The sequence below is a fragment of the Sebastes fasciatus genome, chromosome 19, assembly GCF_043250625.1.
Source record: "Sebastes fasciatus isolate fSebFas1 chromosome 19, fSebFas1.pri, whole genome shotgun sequence".
In the NCBI taxonomy this organism is placed as follows: domain Eukaryota; kingdom Metazoa; phylum Chordata; class Actinopteri; order Perciformes; family Sebastidae; genus Sebastes; species Sebastes fasciatus.
Genome location: NC_133813.1, coordinates 18006292 through 18027932, shown reverse-complemented (window position 1 = coordinate 18027932; position 21641 = coordinate 18006292). Strand labels below are relative to the sequence as shown.

The 21641-nt window shown below is 40.6% G+C and overlaps 1 protein-coding gene across 3 annotated transcripts in view; it reads left to right on the top strand.

Annotated features, from left to right (window-relative positions):
* sfswap (splicing factor SWAP) overlaps positions 1 to 21641 on the top strand; it is a 71313-nt gene that overhangs the window by 10642 nt on the left and 39030 nt on the right. For all 3 annotated transcript variants that reach the window (XM_074616962.1, XM_074616961.1, XM_074616963.1), the window contains exons 4-10: positions 2034 to 2110; positions 4901 to 5126; positions 5343 to 5443; positions 6933 to 7083; positions 13350 to 13599; positions 13931 to 14083; positions 14263 to 14356. In XM_074616962.1, the coding sequence (XP_074473063.1) occupies positions 2034 to 2110; positions 4901 to 5126; positions 5343 to 5443; positions 6933 to 7083; positions 13350 to 13599; positions 13931 to 14083; positions 14263 to 14356 (1052 nt within the window). The remainder of the gene's footprint in view (positions 1 to 2033; positions 2111 to 4900; positions 5127 to 5342; positions 5444 to 6932; positions 7084 to 13349; positions 13600 to 13930; positions 14084 to 14262; positions 14357 to 21641) is intronic.

Here is a 21641-nt window from a genome sequence, read left to right as displayed (position 1 = left end):
TTGATATACCCCTTCTGTCCTTGACACGTGGTGGGATCTGTGCCATGTCTTTGTTTTTAGCTGCTTGACTTTTGAATTTTTTTTGTCTGCTGCATTCTGCTGTGAAGAACACAGCAGGTCTGTCTAATCCATTTCTTCTTCCTTTTTTTCTTTTCTTTTTTCTTTACTATTCTAATCCATGCGTCCATCTGCAGATACACACCCTCCAGGGGGGCCGCTGTAGTTAAATATATTCTCGCAGAGCACACGATGAACGTGTCGGACATATTTATATTTAATTCAATATTAGAGAAGATGCTAAAGTTTATGATAACTTTGTGAACGCCCTTCTTCTATTGAGGCCCTGCTTGTAGCATAAAAATATTTTCTATACACGAGTGGTAGGAGGTTTGACATTTAGACTGCTAATCACCTGTGAACACCAGCGTCAGCTTTGTTCGTCATCCATCCATATCTGACTTCACACACACAACTTTAAATATTTGATGCAGAGATAGCTGGAAGCACTTTTTCCCCAGCAAGTGACCTGACAGTTAAGCCTCTCTCTGGGGAGATTGTAGAGCTGAGTCCAGAGTATGACTACATCTGCCAAAACTCCAGATGCCAGTAGAATTTGGCCTTAGGGAATAAGTCAATAAGGGTCATGTCACACTGGCCGTTAACATTTTGAGCCGGTTTCAGTCGAATCCCTGCGATAGTTTGTCATCCCGTTTCACCTCCCTCCTTTAAAGTCTTTGACATTATCACAAAATACAAAATCATGAAAAAGTCCCCCATCACAATGCAAATTTTGTAGCCTCAAAGGGAGCGCTTGGGCTGGCAGATATGGAGACACAATCGCAATATTAATCAAATAATTGTCACGTATTACCTCCTGAGTGAAAGCCAAATAAAGCAGAAGGTTAATTGCGGTATAATTCATTATCTGTTGTCTGTCTAAAAATGGCAAAAATGGGTCTTATTGTTAACCTTCTTGTAAAACTCCACACTAATTGTCACCATCATTTCACAATACACCCAATCATTTCAATAAAAGAGGAACTTGTATTTGAATGCGCAACATAGCTGAATTTATGTGAATGCGCCCACTTCACCTTCACTGAAATACCTGAATTCCACATATTTCTTCTTATTATTGGCTGTCCTATTCAGCAGAGTGCTTTCTTGTCTCCCTGTATGGAGCCGCTGAGTCAATGTGTACCTTACTGTAGCTTTGAATAGAGAAACAGTCTGTGGCGCGTGGTCACAGGGTGAATGTGAATGGTGTTGGACTGCCTTTTAAAAGCTGTTGCAAGAGCACATCCGCTTTGATGGGTTAGTTCGCAATATGTGATAACCATTGAGTTTTACATAATATGCCAGAATTAGCAGCCAAATACAGGCTTGTCAAGCATGATGATAATCCTGTTATATAACTGAAGTGATGATTAAGAGCATGGCTTCTTTTAAAAATTGGGGCACTGTTTGGAAAGGCCATTATATTGTCACTAAAATTGGAGTTGAGATGGGACATGAGATGGAGTGAACACATGGACGCTGTGTGGCTTTCAGGCCACTGCCAAAAGCTGATTTCAAAACTGTACCCATGGCACACCTTACACGACAAGCCGAGTGAAATCCGTACGAATGGTGGCAAGGCTAGCTTTTTTTTTTTTTTCCCATAGACTTGATGTCTTGAATTAAGGGGCTTGTCTCCTTTATTACTCTGCAAACTCTCCACAGTACAACATTAAAACAATGTTAATCTAGTTTCCACCTGACCTGTGCATTTTTATCAAGTGCAGATGAAGGTAAAGTCTAGAAGATGAAGAGTGTAGTATTTTACTGCGATGTATTTGCATAATGGATGGAATGGTGGAGGGCTTGGGGTTCAAACACTTTTAATATTAATCTTAACTGAGTGTGTATATATATATATATATATATATATATATATATATATATATTCAGCAGGGTGTATTTACTTTTTGTTACAAATGACTAACGAGAGTAAATCTCCTTCTTTCCGTCCTAATATCTCTTCGCATGCATAGAAGAGGCAGAGCCTGAAGAGAACGAGGAACCGTTCGTTGCTCCCCCGGGGCTCACTATCCCTCCTGATGTGGAACTGGTGAGTGTTAAATATCCAGCTGGCTTACTGATGTTGATGCCCTATATTGTGCTCTTATACACAACATATAAACATGCATATGTACTGTGGGGACTATAACAGGAACCATTCTCTTATTTTACTTCACTTGTGAGCACTCCCAAATCAACTATTAGGGCTCGTTTTAGATTAGCCCAGCCTGCGCAGAATCGATCACCGCGCACGCAGTGCATGCCGGTTCTGTTCGACTTGATGCCGTCTTGCTCTGACGTCGTGCAAACGTAGGCAACGATAACCTCACAAGATCAAGGCGGCTGCAGTAGTTGGAGCCAGACGCTATAATCGCTCTCCACTTACTGCAAAACTGAGGACTGGGATTGACGGAAAACGGCTGGCTTTTCCCTGATCTAAGAGCTGATCGGTTTAGATGTTGGATCAAAAATGTGACGTTTTATTAAAAGTTTTACCGTTGAATTTAAGAGATTTTTCATTTTCTTAGACTGTCATAAAAGCGTATTCATTTTTAGGATGTTACCACAACTCTGCTACAAAACAGCACATATTCGCTGTATGTAGAAATATACATCTATACATCTAGGCTTTGCGTCACATTGACGTAACATCCAATGATAATAACAGGCAATAAATAATAGATTTGAAAAAATTACAAATGCATGTTGCTTTGTTCTATCTGGTGTTTTTGTGTCGGACAATGTTCTCTCAGGAGCAGGCCGGTCCGCAACCGGAACCCTCAGTGACCGCCTTTAGCTGCTACTTTCTTATGCATGAGAAGAAAGACTTTAAGCTTTAATGATGGCATGTGCATATTCAATATAGCATGCCGGGTACAAAACACCCTTGTGCATACATACAGAACACAACATAGCTGCTGTACATGATATGCATATAATATTAGTGCATCTACTCCCTATATTATGAGGGAATATCATTCTCTGAATACATTTCAGTGTAGTGTCTCTGTCATTATTATTTTCGTTTTCCATTTTGATATTTGATAGTTATCGCAGAGAATGACAGGCAGCGTGGGAAGGGAGCAAGGGAATGACTTGCGTCAAAGGTCTTTGGCCTTTCAGACTAGTGTTTTCTCAAAAATATTGAAGTATTGATACTGAATATTTGAAACAGTTTCAATACTCATGTTCCACAGTATCGATACACAATGAACCAGCTGCGCTTTCTGCACTCTTTTCTCCGACAGCGAGTTAACAGACACACACAACGCTATTTATCTTTTAGTTAAAAATTCAAATTGTATCCCCTCAATGTAAATTTTTCCCCCGTGGTATCGAATATCAATATTTTTCAAGGTAATGTATCGAAGTTAGAAATTCCAGTATTGCTGTTTCAGACCACTAACTAACCAGTATACATTGCAGATATTGTTTATTGTCGATATGTTTTTCTATTAAGCTAATATTATTCTAATAGCATTCACCTTTACCAGATAGATAGACACAACAGGCAATACAGTATGTGACAAGAGGGGGATGATGAGCAACAAAGGTCCCAGACTAGATTGGAAAGGACGCCGCAATTAATGGGCATGCACCTCAGTCGATGGTGCCAAGATTACTCTTCTTCTCTGTCGCGTACGTGAGATAACAAATGGCTGTAACCTGTTCGTTATACTTTCAGGGTGCTGGCATGCTTTATGACCGTCACACGTTAGTTATGTTTTTGCTTTGGGGTTCTTTGTCAAACGCTGTTGCTCAGTTATAGGCGTGGCAGAGGATGCTTTCCTTTGTGCACAGTACATCACGTCAAGATAAAACAAGTATTACACACGTCCCCTTTTTACCTAATGGCTAGGTCCGTAAATCGGAGTGCTAAAGGCCCTTGTATGTCAGGAAGTCCTTGGCAGCTTAGAACACAATAATGCTCCGTTAGTGTTGGCAACTGGCATCTTTTTGGCCGGCGTCCTGAAAGGTTGTATTTATTATGACTTTCATCTTGATGAGATATATGTGCGTTGTTTTGGAGATTGATGCACTTTTCTAGGTAATGACAATGATTAATCATTAAAAGCACACAAGGGGGGACAATAATGAATGTATAATTGATCATGTCTGGTTTCACTGATTTCCACCCCATGTGTACTTTAAGAATTAATGTCATCAAAATAACACATGAGAATGCCTGGCATGAAAATGCCTCGGAGCCAAATTGGCTTGTGTGCTTGGTATGGAGAAGCCATTCATAAACTGCATTGCATCCTAATTAGTTATGTGCAGCTGTCAGGTTCAGTCACTCTTATGAGTTGTTTGGGTTGCAAAGGGGTAGGTACATTTCCGGAAAATATAAAAATCTTAGATTTTAATAGTGAATGTATTTGGGGTGGGGAAATGCACGTAAAAAAGCCACACTGGTTTTTAGGTTTTGGTTAAACGTATGTCCATTTAATTGAGATGTAACCACACACTGCATTCAGCAGCACACTCATTAACATCCCATCAAATAGGAATTCAAATTATAACCCTCTGCATGCACAGTGCATTCTCCCATCACATATGCAGCCCACACACTTCTGCCAACACTACTGGACTGTCTGAGCCAGAGGACTACATGCTTCCATGTCAGTTTTGATTACATTACTGGAGTGAATATATATGATATTTCAGTTAACAGGCAGATTGTAGCATAAAGCAATGTACACCGTTCATTCATTCTTTATTGTAAAACATTTCCTTTTTTTTAATATTAGTCATTTTAAACATTACACACTGTGTGTATTTGACAAATAATTAATGGATTTATATATTTATTATATATTTCTTGTCTTTTTTTTTGTAGCCGGCAACCATCAAGACCCATAACATCATTGAGAGGACAGCTAACTTTGTGTCTCAGCAGGGTGCTCAGTTTGAGATAGTCCTGAAAGCTAAGCAGTCCAGCAACTCCCAGTTTGACTTTCTTCGTTTTGACCACTACCTGAACCCTTATTACAAACACATCCTGCGGGCCATGAAGGAAGGTCGATACAACCTCGTCTCCGCCAAGAAGCAAGAGCAGTCGCAGGGTGAGTTATAGAAAGCAGGCGCTGAATCCATAGATGTCATGTCCTCACACACACGGTGTCATGTGCTGTAATTAATGCAGAAATATCAGTGAAAACATAGGCAATCAAACAGAACAGTAGAATGCAAAAAATAACCTTCAACACTCTGCATTAGTTATAACATTTTTTACCTACATATGTTCATCACATTTTCTTTGTTTTGCTTTCTTGCTGTAGAATCCAACTCTGACGATTCAGACGAGGATGGGGATGGCAGTTACCTCCATCCCAGCCTGTTTGCCCCTAAAAGGTGCTCTCGCCTGGAGGAGCTGGTGAAGGTAATGTAAACAGAATGCAGGCCACCCAGTGTGGAGCTTTAGCTGTTGGCTACAGTTGCTACTTGACCTGTGAAAACCATGCATCACCACAACATGGCATTTTAATGAATCAAGAAAAACAGCCCAGTTTATGTCTTCGAGCAATTTTCAGGCAATTTTTCAGGAGTTTAAACAAGTATTTTATGTTACTTATGTAGCTTAAGAAGTAGGATAATGGTTTTCATTAGGACAGTGACCATAGGCTGCTCATCTAAAGGTCTTTACACACCGGCAGTGTTTTTTTTTGTGCGATGAATTCGCATGTCAATATATCACCTGTTGTTTTTCACACAGAACGTGAATATTTTACTGTGAAAAAACTATATTTTTTTTGGAACAAGGCTGACTTTTCTGAGCTTTGCACCGCGAATAAATGCGTCAAACAATCACGTTGTGCAGACCAGACTTATTCAAAACGTACAGTATAAACCTTGAAAAAGGCAGCGCAGACCAGATCGTCTCCTTCCGTTCTTACCTTCCACAATAAAAGCCCTAGACATATAGCTTACAATGCATAACTGTTTACAAGAGGAAGATTCACTCAGATCATTTCACTAAAATGAAACTAAAATAGCTTATAAGTATCTTAGGCTATACAACAATTTACATCAGACAGACTGCCAGATGCTGCTCTGGGTCAAGAGGATCCTGGTGTTCTCTGCCTGCGCAAACCTATTCAAATCTTTTACTGAAAAAGTGTTTTAACTGTCGCCAATTCACATTGCTGTCGGTATAGTTTTGATGCGATTATTAGCTGACGAGTATTTCGCATCTCCGTGTTGTTTATTCGTGTGTGAAGGCCTTGGAGTCAAACTGTATTATAATGTTGCGAATGTATGCTGCAATTCTAACTGGTAGGAGACCGCTGCCTGCCATGTAAATTACATACCCATGTTGTCAGTTCTGCTCATGTCTGATGACTGCATTCTCTAATAACTACAGTATATTCTGGTTCCCCTGCCTTCATACTGTTACAGTTCTTTGTTAGTACTTTCATGTGCATTGTCAGGACAGCCATTAGTCTTTGACAGAGCAGCAAGAAGAAGCATGGAAGCATGTCGTTTTAAAGGAACATAATGAGCTCCTTTTTAATAACAAGCTGTCCGACAGTTGCCTCCCATCAAGAGAGCTTTTCCTTTTCAAATCAGCTACTCTAATTTCCTACTAAGGATTCATAGTTCATATTTTATGGGGTTAACTATTAAATTCTGTATGTCGTGCTTTTAATATTGCACGGCATTTCACGGTTTTCTGACTTCAGAGAGCTTTGAATATTTAATGCATATATGATATTATTGCTGTACAATGGTTCCTTCTCCTGTAATATGTATGTGGCATGATCTCAAGTTTTGTGATCTCTTATGTTTTTTTCTTTCCAAAAAAATAACACAATGGTGTGATGGACTGTTTTTTTGTTTTACCAAACTGGCCTTTTTTTTTTCATCTGCAGCCTCTAAAAGTAATGGACCCAGACCATCCTCTGGCAGCACTTGTACGAAAATGCCGACAGGAAAGGAATGGCACAGCAACAGTAGTGGCCAAGCCAGAGGAAGTGACAGACCCAGTTCCAGCCAGCACACCAGCGCAGTACTCTGCTGACCGTGAGTATAGATTTTTTTATTTTTCTATTTTAGAACAAAAGACTCTTATAGTTTCCATCACATGTTGGGTTTGGTATACTTTATTTTGTTCCGTCTTTACTTTATAATCTCCTGCCAAGTAAAGTGGCTCTTCTTTATCTTCAGCTATTATAAACTGCATTTTTTTTTCTCAGAGTACTGTCGACCACAGAAAACTGGCATTGACTTCCTCCTTTTGGACCGTTTTCTGCTTATAGTGTCCCGCCACTGCTGGTTGTTCAATACAGCTCTCCACTACTTAATGCTGACCGTAGTCTATAATTGATGCAAAGGCATTTTTCAATGCCTTTCAGCAAAGTAATATTGAGTTTAGAGGTGTTCTGGGGCAGACCGCACCTCCTGAAAAACCAGAGGGCCTGACCCGAACCAGCTCTCAGGTCCATACTTTCTAGTCCACCTGGGCTCTGGGTCAGGTCAGACTTAAATTGATGCATGTCCTTGGTGTAAGCAAAATTTGGATTAGACCTGCCAGAGCCTTAGAAGGTGTGATAACATGAGCAACACAGACCGCATCTCGTAAGGGGATCAAAACACAACAACGTATTGATTTGAATGTATCCTCATTGTTTTAGGAATTGTGTACATTACATGAAAGGCATAATCAGAGCTTTCAAAAATTAAAGCATACTCATCATAGTCCCACTCAAGAATTGCACTCTCTCACATGCTTTGACAAATGTCTAAAGTACAGTAAGTTAAATGGATGTACCGGAATATAAAGGTAAGGCAAATCCTTTGCACAGCCCCAAAACAACAATAAATGCTCCCAACAAAAAAGTTTGATCTTTAAAAAGTGAAATTTGAAGTGGAACACACACAGTAGGTGTTTTCGGACTGGAGGAACTTTTTCATAGTTCTAAGAACCCCCATTTTATTGTGTCCGCACCGCAAGAATTAGGATCAATAGTAGTTCTTAGAACACGGTTTCAGAGTAGGTACTCTCCTAGCACAAAAGGAACTGTGAGTGACATAAGTGTGCGGCGATTGGTCAAACACACGAGCTAATGCAGCACCTGCAACCGACGTTTTTAAAAGCCCGTTAGCCATGCAAACAATGGAATACACAGAACACAATCAACAGGTCGTATCGAAAAATGATGGAAGAAAACATGGACAAATGAACCAACAGTAAAGTGCAGAAGTTAACTGGTGTGTGCTAATGAAAGTGTGAGAGCTGCTGCTCAGTGAAGCTAACCCAGTAGCACGAAGGGTAACCCAGTAGCACAAAGCACATCTACTGAGCCGAAGAACGATAGAACCGATTCGAACTGAAATCGCAAAAGATACTTTCACCACGGCCACTTGGCTTACGTTTATATGATTGTGACATATAATAGAGTTGTTTGTTTATTCTTATATTACCAAAAAAAGCTAAAAGGCATACGTCACTTCAGCGGTCCTATTGGCAGTGCGAATGTAAGCAGACAAAAAGCCCTTGAAGGTATGTCGTTCTCGGGGGAGCTCACCAGTGGGCAGTTCCTCTCAGGGAGTTCCCAGAACTGTTTGGTCCGAAAACACCTAATGCAAAAGTCATGGTTTCACTTCTTTGTGTGACACTGACATAAGATCATTGCTCTCTGTCACTGGCGCTACTAGGAGTCACCAAAGCCAGACATTTTCTGATTTTACACCTAGGAGGTTTAAATGTCTTTTCAAAATTACATCACAGGTCTTTTCACCATATTTAATCGCCCTCAGATAGCCTTAGTTAAAATAATAATAAAAAATAGATCCACAATTACGTGCATTGCAATAGTGAGCCTCTTAGACACAGAACTTGATAAATTGTATTATGAGCTACTGACTATGACTAACAGTATTGAGGCTAATGTAATGCCTTGATCATTCCCACACATGAAGTATCTGACCTTTCGTTGAAACGTCACCTAAGATGAAATTTTTTTAACTGAATGAAATTACGTTTTTCGAATGAATGACATACTGTAAAACCTCCATAAAATTCAAAATAATGCCTGGCTTTGTATACTGTATGCGAGGCCATGAGTCACATCCACCCCCACTCCACATTATTCTTCACATTTTCCGCTTAAGTACTCTTCATGTATGTCTTCAATCCTCCCCTGAAATGCCTGCTCAAATAAACCCACGGCCATCGGCCCCTGCTGACCCGCGAGTGTTAACTTGTCCATTACTGCAATTTATTCCTCCCTGAGACAGTTGTGGAGGGCGTCCTCTGACCCGATCTTTGCTGCGGAAATAGGGCTGTTGATGTTAGTAAATTGGTTGTGGATGACCTAGCTGCTTAATGCCGTTGATGTGCGTTGGTGTTCAAAACCGGAGCTGCTAATTTGCCCGTCCGTGTAGCTATGCTACGCTTGGTCCAATGGCCTTCTCTTGTGCTTTGAACATTTTAGTTTTGCCACTTATGATGTTAATACAGGGCGTGGATAATAAGTTGCTCCATTACCTCTTTTGTACTGGATTGCCTCCCTTAATTTACTGTATTTAATCACTCCCTCTGAACCCTAATAGATATGAGTATGCTAAAGACCTGACAATAAGAGCAGCTCCAAAAAAAGCCAGCTAACTAACTTCAACATTAAAGTTAATCTATGGATAATATATCTATCTGACCATCTATCTATCAGACCATCCATTCAAATGAATTTCCTTTCTGACCTTCTCCATCTTAAGTCTTTATATCAACTGTAACACACGTGTAACGTTTGTAAATGAAAGCTCCTCCTGTGGTTTTCCATTTTCCTGACTGGAGAAAATTGGATGTGTCATTAAAGTCAACCAGCTCAGTGACTAATGTGTTAATATCACACTGTCTCCTCTTTGACACTGACCATTTATTTTGTCCCTGTTCCTGTATTACCCCCCCCCCACCCCCCCGTCCGCAGTCCGCTTCCTCTCTCTCTTTTCAATAAAGACTCTTTGTAATACAAACCCACTGATAAGGGAAATGACCCTTTTTGCACGTAGGTCACATCTTGATTTATATTCCTTTCCCTCTGCTGATTTAAATTAATTACTGCGACGGACACGTTAAATGTAACATAAAAACATAGCTTGACAGTGAACTGGACAGCACAGTACATAAAACACACCACAAAGCAAGCTTTCGCAACAGAAGGCCCATCACAGCTATATAATGAACACTTTTACACCACTTAACTCTCGAGGCCTGACCACAACAACCACACTGATGTGCTGCTGTCCAGCGGCCAGTTTGAAGGCAGCTGCTTACACTCTTTGTCCACCCTTAGAAATACTTTCAACTGTCTTAAGAAACAGGAAATCTTAAAGCAAGCTCCTGCAGTAGCACTTATTAGCGCAGTTTGATTCATTTTTGTCACTTAGTTCCATGTCAAATTTGCAGATTGCATGCTAGTGTGTACAACAACCTCACAAAAAGCTTGCATTTATATTTACAATAAAAGAGACAAACCAGATCAGCTTAATACCTCAAAAGGGAAACATTGCTGCGGTCATAAAAAGGCTTTGTCCAGCTTTTCCTGCAATGGAAATGTATTTCAACAAAGTGACTGAGCACAAATGTGAAATTTTTTTTTATTATTTATAGGCTCACTAAACAAGCCTGGTTTTGACAGTTTCTATTTCCAGTGGCAGATGGCTATTTCCCTGGCCTGTTAATGTTCTTCACAGAGGTTGAAATAGAAAGATTGCCATGACAATACTCTGAGATGAATTAGTAAATCATCCCTTAAAGGTCACCTATTATGCAAAATGCACTTTTCCATGTCTTTTAAACATCAATATCTGTCCCCAGTGTGTCTACAGGCCACCATAGTATCATAAAAGACCATCCTCTCTCTTTTTCTCCTCCTCCGTTTGTCCGGAAATGGGTGCAGAAAAAAAAATCGCTTTTTTTCCTTCTCTTCTGACGTCATTAGAGAAATGCAAGCCATGTAAGGGTTTCCTGGTCGAACCAGAGAGAACCTTCAGTAGCTGACCCCGCCCCACAGCACGTCACTGTCTCCTCCTCAACCTAACTTGAGCAAAGTCTGCAAGAACCAGCAGAACAGGCTTCATGTACTCCCATCTAAATATAACATGTTCTTTCACAAAGGCTTTATGTAATTACACTGTTTAAACAGATGATATTTATATATTATATATATTTGATGTCATGCATGTAGCAGATTACAGGTAGTAAATAGTGACTTGTAAGCAACACAACACATTTCTGTTTCACAGTCAAACTTTATTTGAGTTGACAGATGACAATATTAATTATTCACAGCATTTGTAATCATCTCACCTGTTAGTTAGTTATGTGAACATGGTACAGGAGAAAGTCTTCAGCTCTGGTAAACTATGGTAAGCTAAGCTCCGGTGGTCTGTAGTCATGGTAACACAGAGACAGCTACTACTGTAAATAATATACCATTACTCTGATCTTCCATACATTTATCTTTTAGCAGAAATAATGAACTGACTACTGTTTCACATCTTCTATTTTCCACCCTGATGGTCGCTGTGTTTACACACCGTGTCATAGCGGTAGCATGTAGCTAACCCGTTAGCATGTAGCTACATGCTAACGGGTTAGCTCTGTATCTCCCATCTGCCCACAGCTGTCTGCTCTCAGCTGTCTGCTCTCCTCTGGGATGATTCTGTCGGTCATTTCTCACAGATGGATCTGTAAAGACAGACGTAAAACAGAGTGTATGTTTACGGTTTACAGAGTTGATGCATGAGGTAAACACTGAGTTAACTAACAGAGCTATAAATAGTATTATTTACCTGAGAGAAACCGTCAGGAAAACCTGGAATCTGGACCGCAGATGTTCATCATGTGTCGCCGATTTCTGATCAGATTCCTCCGGTAACGTGCGCTGGGTGAAGTTTGTGGTTTATAAACTTTAAAGTGGTTTATAAACTTTATTCTAGCTCCTCTCTCTCCAGAGCTTCTCCGGGAGGGGAGGGTGACGCTGTTGTTGTTGAGGAAGTTTGATTGACAGAAAACGCTGACCAATCAGAGCAGAGTGGGAGGAGACAGGCTGTGAATCAGTGGTTTTCAGACAGAGGCTGAATTAGGCTCTGAGGCAGGCAGACTCAGGCTGCAGTATGAGAAGAATAAAGGGTTTTTTGAACATTGCAGCATGTAAACATGTTCTAGTGCAACATTAAAATACATCTATGAACCTGGAAATGAGCATAATATGTGACCTTTAACTGTTGTGAACGCACTATAATTTTACGTAAAACCTAAACAATTATTTATCTGTATTTCTCACTTTTCAACTCAACTGTACAGGGAATTGACGCAAGATTTATATCCTACACTTTAAAGCAGAACAGCACAATACAAACTATTGCCTTTTTAAAGGGCTAGTTTTTTGAAGTGGGGTTGTATGAGGTACTTATCCATAGTCTATTACCTACAGTAGATGGCAGTCGGCAAACCACCAGTGTTGAAGAAACAGACATATTTTCACCGCTTTACCTTGCCATCAGACAGCCCTTTCCGACAGGGAACTGAAGCTGTTATCTATGCACTCTTCAAAGTCACCAGACTCCTTTGACAAAGACAGTAATTTGTGCCTTGCAGAACACAGAAGTTGCTGATCTACCGCTGCCTTCGATCGGTTCGTTTCTTTGTGTTATTGTGTGACTGAGTCAGCGGTAGACCAGCAACTTCCGCGTCCTGCTAGGTTAAATTACTGTTTTTGTCAATGGAATCTGGTGGCTTTGAAGAGAGCATTGATGGATATAACAGCTTGTCGGAAAGGGCTGTCTGACGGCAAAGTAAAGGGGTGAGAATATTTTGAATATAGTGTACACCTGAACGGATATTGTTTTTTTTTTTTAGGTGGGCCTTTTTTATTTAGGTGGCTAAAATACATTTTGCTGCTGGCTCCCTTCACATCAGTAAGTTGCTTCGCTCCTGTGCCCCTACTTACTGTCTGTTCCTCCAAACTGGGGGCGTGCCAACCACCATACCCTGACTATGGATAAATCCCTCATACACTCCCACTTCCCAATCCAAACTATCCCTTTAAGCTCACTGCAGAGTTAAATCAACAACTGTGACAGTCTCAACAAAAAGAGAACATATCCAATCCTCTCAAAGCTAGTATTTAATACATGGCTGTGGAAAAAAGTGGCATTATATTATGCAGTTTATGTCCACATGAAGTAACGGTAACGGTAACTGTTTGTCCCTCATCAGGCACGATTGAAGCATTTATCAAAGGAAGACGATGTAGTAATTTCCTTCTCATTTCTTCCAACAGCAATGTACTACGGGTACTACATGCTTCCCGACGGAACGTTCTGCCTGGCCCCGCCTCCACCAGGGATAGACGCCAGCTCCTACTATACCACTATGCCCTCAGCTGTCATGCCTCCCCCCACGTCTTCTGAGGCTTTGCCTAATCTGACAACTGCACCCGCCCCTCCTGAAACTATTGTCATGGCACCACCAGCTACAGCCCCCTCTCAGGTCACCAGCTCTGCTGCTCCTGCTGTTGTACCAGAAACCAGGTAGGGACTAATGGACATCCCTGACATTTAAAATGTCATTGAATTTTTAGTGTTTTTGGTTGTATGAACCTTTTTGTTAAACATACTGTATATTGATGCATTTATTGGAGATATATTTATTGGCAAACCTGACCAATACAGACATTTTTTTTTTTCAGTAGCTTAATGTTTTTAACTAAAAAGCTTAATTAGCATTATTTGCTCATGGCATGGGGTATGAAAAAATCAATCACTTACATTTAAAACACTGTCATTTGATAGAGAAATTAGACCAAGGAAAGAACAGATCACAGCTCGGCCTAACATCTTTAATTTCCCCCCCGAAAAACAGTTTAAAACCCGAAGCTCAAGTTTCCGCACCGGCATCAGCAGCCATCATCCCCCCACCGCCTGACACCCAGCCAGTCATAGACAAGCTGGCCGAGTACGTCGCGAGGAACGGTGTTAAGTTTGAGTCCAGTGTCCGTGCCAAGAATGATCCACGGTAAGTGTTCTTACCAGAAATAAATCTGTTGCTCCGGTCACATCTTGGTTTTAGGAACTCTTATCAGTAACTTTCCCTTCAGATATTGCAGAAGCTCTTCATCATCCTCTGGTTTATCTTTTATGAAGTGCTCACCTCTCATCTTATGCAGTCGGTGTTCTCCCCTCTGTCTATTGTAGGTTTGACTTTCTGCAGTCTTGGCATCAGTACAACACCTATTACGAATTTAAGAAGAATTACTTCATGCAGAAGGAAGGAAGAAGCTTTACAGAGGTATTACGATCTTTATATATATACGTGTGTGTGTGTTTCTGTCAATCGATTAAAATATTTAATTGCGATTAATCACATGATTGTCCATAGTTAGTTGCAATTAATCACACATTTTGTATCTGTTTAAAATGTACCTTAATGGGAGATGTGACAAGTATTTCATACTCTTATCAACATGGGAGTGTGCAAATATGCTTGCTGTGTGCAAATAATCTATTTATTATTGGAAATCAATTAACAACACAAAACAATGACAAATATTGTCCAGAAATCCTCACAGGTACTGCATTTAGCATAAAAAATATGCTCAAATCATAACATGGCAAACTCAAGCCGAACAGGTAAGAACAGCTGTCAGTGTGCTGACTTGACTATGACTTGCTCAAAACTGCATGTGATTATCATAAAGTGGGCATGTCTGTAAAGGGGAGACTCGTGGGTACCCATAGAACCCATTTTCATTCACAAATCTTAAGTTCAGAGGTCAAGAGACCCCTTTGAAAATGGCCATGTCAGTTTTTTCTCGCCAAAATTTAGCGCAAGTTTGGAGCGTTATTTAGCGTCCTTCACGACAAGCTAGTATGACATGGTTGTCACCAATGGATTCCTTAAGTTTTCTAGTATCATATGATATGAGGAGCCCGCTACAACCTAAAAATCGCAAGTTGCGTTAAAGAAATTTGTGTCATTAAAACAAGTTTGCATTAAGATGTTATTATCACCTTAGGTCCTCGAATGTGTTTGATACAGTTGACCAGTACAACTACCACATTGCCATGAACTTTGATATGGTCCACAGTTAATGAACTCTAATGGTTATGGTGACCGTTCCGCCACAGTTTTATCACAGCTGATATGAATAATAAAAACTCCGTCATGAAGCCTTGAAAAGGTTGATAAAGCTTTCCCAAGTGGCACATAACACTGCTGTCTTTGGATCTTGTTGAAGAGGAGTTTCACAAAGCCGGTTAAGTACATTTTCAGAAAGAAAGGTCAGTGTAATAAGTCTTCTATCAATCAAGCAAAACAAATATAAAATCTGCCATTAAGACCCATAGAACCAAATTTGCTTGCAGAGCTGTTGGAATTAAATAATATCTGTGTACACAATGGGATGGCAAAATTGTTGGAGGACCAACAAGCATGTAGGAAATCTAAAGGAATTTTTGTAGCTTTATTTAGTGATGGGATGGGGGCAAACATCAAATTAAAATAAAGCTAATAGAGTACACAATTTAAAAAAACGTTCCCAGAGAGATACATTTTAGAAATAATCATTGTTATATATTTTTTTCTCTCGTAATGTTATGTAATAGCCATTATTTCTTTTATTCCGTTTTTCTTAATTCTGTTGCTCAGTAGATGCTCGGTATGAGCACATAAAAACCCACAGATGACCTTCACACCACGGAGAAACACTGCTCTCCCCATTTGTCTCCTGTCATGAACCTCGCTGTTCTCCACACCTGTATGTAATTATGTTTAACAGCATTTTGCAGCCAGCGTTTAGACGTGGGAAAAGGTTGTCTAAGCATTCGCCGCACTTACAGTCAACCTTGAAATTAGCCGTTTTTCTGTTGCTGATAAGCGAGGGACCCGCCGTGCTTAAGTTAGAGGTATCCTCATCTAAAATATTGAAATGAAGGATGAGAGTGACACAGAGAGCAAGGGGAGAAATTAACTGGCTGAGGATTGTCAAACGCTGGATCCAGCCCCCTTACTGGGCACCAGAGCAATACACTAGAAAAAACCCTCTGTTTTAAATATTAATCCAGTCTCAAGACTTTTAAGGCTCAAAATTCTGCAAGTGATGTAATTCCAATTAGTCTCCCCTGTTTCGAGCTCCCCAGTGGCACATACATCATATGCTGCATGGTGTATTGGTTAACCAGTAACAAATTCCCCATGGTCAGGAATGATTGGTTCCTGGGATACATTCCCCTTTGGCTTTAAGGTGCCCCAGAGTCTTACAGAATGCTCTTCATCATTTTGTTAATTTATGATTTCCTCCCAGTCTTTGAAATCGTGCTCGGTAAGTTGTAGTTTTGCTCTCCCCTTCAGGTTGGGTTCAACACCTGCTTTTTGTAATTTTTTTAATATATACCCTGGAGAAAAAAAAAAAAAAGAATAGTTCATTTATATACTTGTAATGTTTATAATAGAGCCCCACACCGACTGCCAGCCCGTTCTCATTCCCAGGGCGTCAAATACAGGGGCTTTGTCACGGCCGTCGGCGTTAGATACCGACGCTTAAAGCTTTGTTTGTACTCGCATGAGACACAATAGATGGTGCGCGCACTACAAGCATGCACAGAGGCGTTTATGCTCAGCACGTTGTTCATTGCGATATGTTCTGAAATGCCAGTAGGCGTACAAACACAATATTCTGTGGATAAGCAAGAAGTCAACGAGTGGTACCGGAAAGGGAAGTAGGCTGCTTGGCAACAGTAGTAAACACTAAACACCGACGTACCGTCAAACATTGCATTTGTGTACTGTTATTATTACTGTCGCTTACCTCCAAGTCAAAATTACTTTCTGTCTCTCGGTGCTTACCCTCGGGTCGCCACTCTTTCCATGAGACCTTTTTTTTTTTTTTTAGCTTTTACAAAACGATCCCTCATATTCTTTCACAGCCTGCGGCAAAAAGCCTCTTCTTTCCCCAGTGTGTTGCCCATTTCTTTCCGAGTATTTAATGACATGTGACTGTCCCTGTGGTCTCTCAATGAGCAGATGTACAGATGTCTGTACAGGCGAACCAGCTCGACCAGTCTTTCCTCGAAGGCAATCCATGCTGAAACGAAAAGCGCGTAGTTACAAAAATTCAGAGATGCACGACCAACCACTGCGGCAACCTGCGGAGCCTTCGCGCACCACGTGAGCGTCGTGATAACATAATTTTCTGGATTCCGGCTTCACTACGGCGACCATAAACCAGGCTTAAGGCACCCTTTAGCGTTGGTATGAGACGCACCGGGCTTTCCATTAACTACAATGTAAACCCATCCGCATCAATATTAAATGCTCAGGGAAAGTGCAGTGGTGACGTAGCTTTAAGAGTGGAAATGAAGATGGGTCCAACAAACACAAGGCAAAAATGTAGTAGTTCTAAGCCCAACCGTGTCGTTTTTTCCTAAGTGTTTTTGTTTACTTCACAACGTGAAGCACATGTTTACTGCGACTGAAAAGAGTGGCGCCAAGAGGTCTGACACAGCGTCAGTATATGACGAGTTGGGGTGAGAGTACGTTGCGACTGCACTTATGGTGAATTGCATATGACTGCCAGCTCCTTGAAGTAAATATCCCTTAGGCTGAGTGTCCACATAGCATTTTGTTCTGGCAGAAAAGTGCTGGGGAGAGCTTCATTCACATTGATGACACCAGAGCCTTTCTGATACAATTTTTCAACCAGAAGTGCTCGGATGGCCGCGAAAAAAGGTCGGAGAGCTCTGAAAAGAGACGCTGAGTGCAATCGCTCTTTCTCTACGCTCTCTCTTCATTGGGAACAGTTGAAAAATAGGCGGCGCTCAGAAAAAAACGCTATATGGACACTCCAAAATGTTGTCTTTTAGGTAAGAGAATTCCCTCTTTGTGTTTTCCCAGACAGTGGTGGAAGGATAGTAACACAAAGACGACATTTTATACTAAAAAAAAAAACCGTAACTTTGAAAGATATGCACTTGATTTGACTAACTCAGGGCTGCTGAAGCCTCACATTCCTTCAGCTAAACTTGAAGAATGTCAAAATGTCGTTGCTTTGGTTGCTTCAACTTTACTTGTGAATAGACTCAAGGACAAGAGATGCATCACATCTTTTCTCTGTTCTGGTGATAAATGTTACATTCTGCACAAAATGAAAGCAAAGCAATGAGCTCAACTCCTTCAAGGTCTGTTTTCCTGCCATGGTCGCTTTAGAATCTGATCTCATGACACCATCATCGAAGATGAATGGACTTTGCATATTGTAGCATATTCACCAGGCTTTAGAAATGTTTTTTTTTGCAATTATTCACCAATAAAATCCAAGCTAATTTTTTAATAAATACATTTCCTAGTTGGGTTATACAACTGTTAATAACGCAGATAATATTTGAAAACCTCTGAAGCACGGTTTAAGATGAGACAAGCCGAACGGCAGTTTAGCCCTCATCTTTTCAGCTTGCTGTTTGCTGTGAATACAGATTTTTAATCAATTTAAAGTTCACTCACTGAGGGCAAACCGTTTTCTGACAAGAATCTGCCAAAATGCACGTCTCAGCTCGAGTGTTTTTCAGGTCTCATAGCTGAGCTTTTGTGTTCAGTCATCTGTTATATTCACAGAGTTTTTATAAGAGAACAGGAGCCCAATCAGACAAGGGAATTAAATGGTGATTTTATAAGTCACATAGCTAGGTGGGTAGATGGATGAATAGATGTTTCTTACATATGCATATCGTGTATATGCATGCCTACATATACTTGCATATACTCAGTGTTTGTGGAGTCTGCTTTGTGTCAGAGTGAGAGAGGAGAAAGCGAGAAGCGAGCGAGAAAACGTTTTGCAAGGAGCAATTTGTCTTCTGACGAATCAAATCCATTAGCTTGTCAGAGTGCAGAGGAGTGTGGCCCATTATGACACAGCTCAGGCTGCAACGACAAGCAGCCGCTCGGCTTTTTTCTATAAGAAACCTGCCTCATGTTTGTGATTTGTGCGGCGGATGCAGATATCGCTGCTTCTCAGTCAGTGCTATTATTTATATTTTCGTAGTTAATGAAAAAGTGAGAAAAGGGGCTAAAAAATCAGTCAAAGCAGACGGCAGCAGGATGCGGGGCTGCCGTTGCTTTGTGTACCCATCGATGCGATCTTTAGAAATCTTCAGAATGTGGCACTTTAGAAGTGGATAAAACTGTCATCTAAAAAAGGAGAGTTTTGTAAATAGTCCAAGTAATCAAAATACGTGTCTGCTTCCTGTTTGGAGAGCTCTGCTCTGTTTAGGAAGTATTTGATTTATGTTGTTATGCTGGGTTTAATGTGTTTAAGTGAACAAATTATCCCCACCTTTACCAACACATTAATGCATCAATAATTAAAATGCAATAATATAAATGAACCATTCTGCATAATGAGTACTTTCTTTTTTAGTACTTTAAAGGGACTATTTGTAACTTTCAGAATTGCTTGTTAACAGCGACTCCTGTGGCTGTGAAATCAACGAAAGTCAGCGTCGAGCTTGCGCTTGCTCGCTCTAAATAGACATGAACGAGCATCATTCAAAACAGTGAGGCGACACACGTCAGCTAAAAGCACGATATCACTATATTTCACCTGCTTGGCAGTAATGTTAGCTGACCAGACGAAGGTCTCTCCATGAATCAATGCTGATACTTTGTTTGCTTCTCCTGCCTCAGCCTGCGCTGAGGCAGGAGAAGCAAACACAGCGAGAAACTCGCCTCCCTCCGCCCGCAGCCGGAGAGAGCAGGGAGACACCGGCACCCGGTCGATAACGAGACAGTAACGTGTCTCTCTGCAGAGTCTCGTCACTTCACAAGACACGGAAAACCTCCGTTGGTCTGGAGGAGCTGTAGAATCTATTCCTGCACAAATGTCCACTGTACATTCACTAGATATTATCTTAGCTAAACTAACTCATCTGCAGTGTGGAGTGAGCTCGCGTTCACGTCTAGAGGTGGAGCGGGTACGCGAGAACGCGCGCGCTGTCTGAGTGAAGGCGAGCAGGCAGAGGAGGAGAGTACAGCGGCCACACGCGAGCGCGCATATGCGAGCGCGCATATGCGAGCGCGCATATGCGAGCGCGCATGTGTCCCGACCCGGTACATTTATACGTTTAAAAAGTTACAAACAGTCCCTTTAAGTATAGTCTGAAACTAATACTTTTCTACTTTTACTTAAGTAATGTTTTGGATGCAGGACTTTTACTTGTAACAGAGTATTTATACACTGTAGTATTGCTACTTTTACTTAAGTAAAAGATCTGAGTACTTCTTCCACCACTGACTAAAGGTGTTTAAATAAAGTCTCAACAAGGCAATTTAATTTGGGCACAGCACGGCAGCTTTCATCCCCTCCGCTGTCAGATTATCCTGGAATGATTCAATTTAAGACATAAAGTACAATGTTCTATTTTTGGCTGGATGTTTTACCATCTGACAGTTTTTCTTTTGCACTTAATTGTCTTTTTTTTAATATACAAATGAAACAAAAACAATGTTTATTGTTGAATTTATTTTTTTAATTGAGCTGTCAATTAAATTGTGTTGGGAGTAAAGTCCTTTTTGAACAAATCTTTCAGGAAACAAAGCAGTATAATTCAGTTGGAGAGGGTTCAAACACAGGATATGTGAAAGTATTCATCCATCTACCAGAACTTAGAGCTGAGCTCTTCTTGGGTCGATTGTGTCATTTACACTTTTCATTTGCGGCAGGTATTTTAAATTCCTGTAAAGCCTGTGATCTCTTACCGGCACAGGTTTCGCAGCCCCGCTATCAAACGCCGGTGCATGTTTTCATTCAGAGTGCAGGATTATCACCTTCTGAACTGTCCTGTGTCTACACGGCAAAGCATTGGAATCAAGTAATCAGAGGATTCTAAAGGTTAAACTGAAGGTGTGTACGTGAGCGCAACTCCAGCTGGAGAGGTCTTTCCAGAATAGTTTGGAGTGAGTCTCCTCCCATTCATTGTCTATGTAAGCAGCTGTGCAAAGCATTCTGGTAGCGCGACGGCGCAGTTCAAGAGACGGGGCGTCTAGGCTACTTTAAGCAAATCACTGGCATCCGACGCGACTCGCCCGCCTCTGGAAACTCCCGCGGAACCTTTAAACTTAGCATTGTCAATCCAAAATAAAGACAGATTCAGCAACTGCGTGGCTTATTTCTCCCATAAAATGTTTTCAGAAACACATTTCGATGAACTATTTTTGGGATATAAGAGAAGAAAATTTCCAAACGAGCCGCCCTGTTGGTTCCAGTTTGAAAGCTGGGAGCAGGAGGATGATACATGGGTGTTAAGCCAGGCATATTTAAATTTACACAGAAATATTAACATTAAGAATTAAAGATGGTACATAAAAAAATTTAAAAAATCGGAGGAATGTAAGCATACATATATACTATATTACACACCTGGTTTATTTATCAACCATTTAATTTAATTTTGTTTAATGAAGTCTGACAAAAACAAATAAATCGCTTTTTTTTTACAGTTGCCTCTAGTTTCGTATTGGCCAAAAGCCTGGAAGACATTCAGATAGTCAGTAAAAAATGTAAATTAAAAACCCACAATTGGTG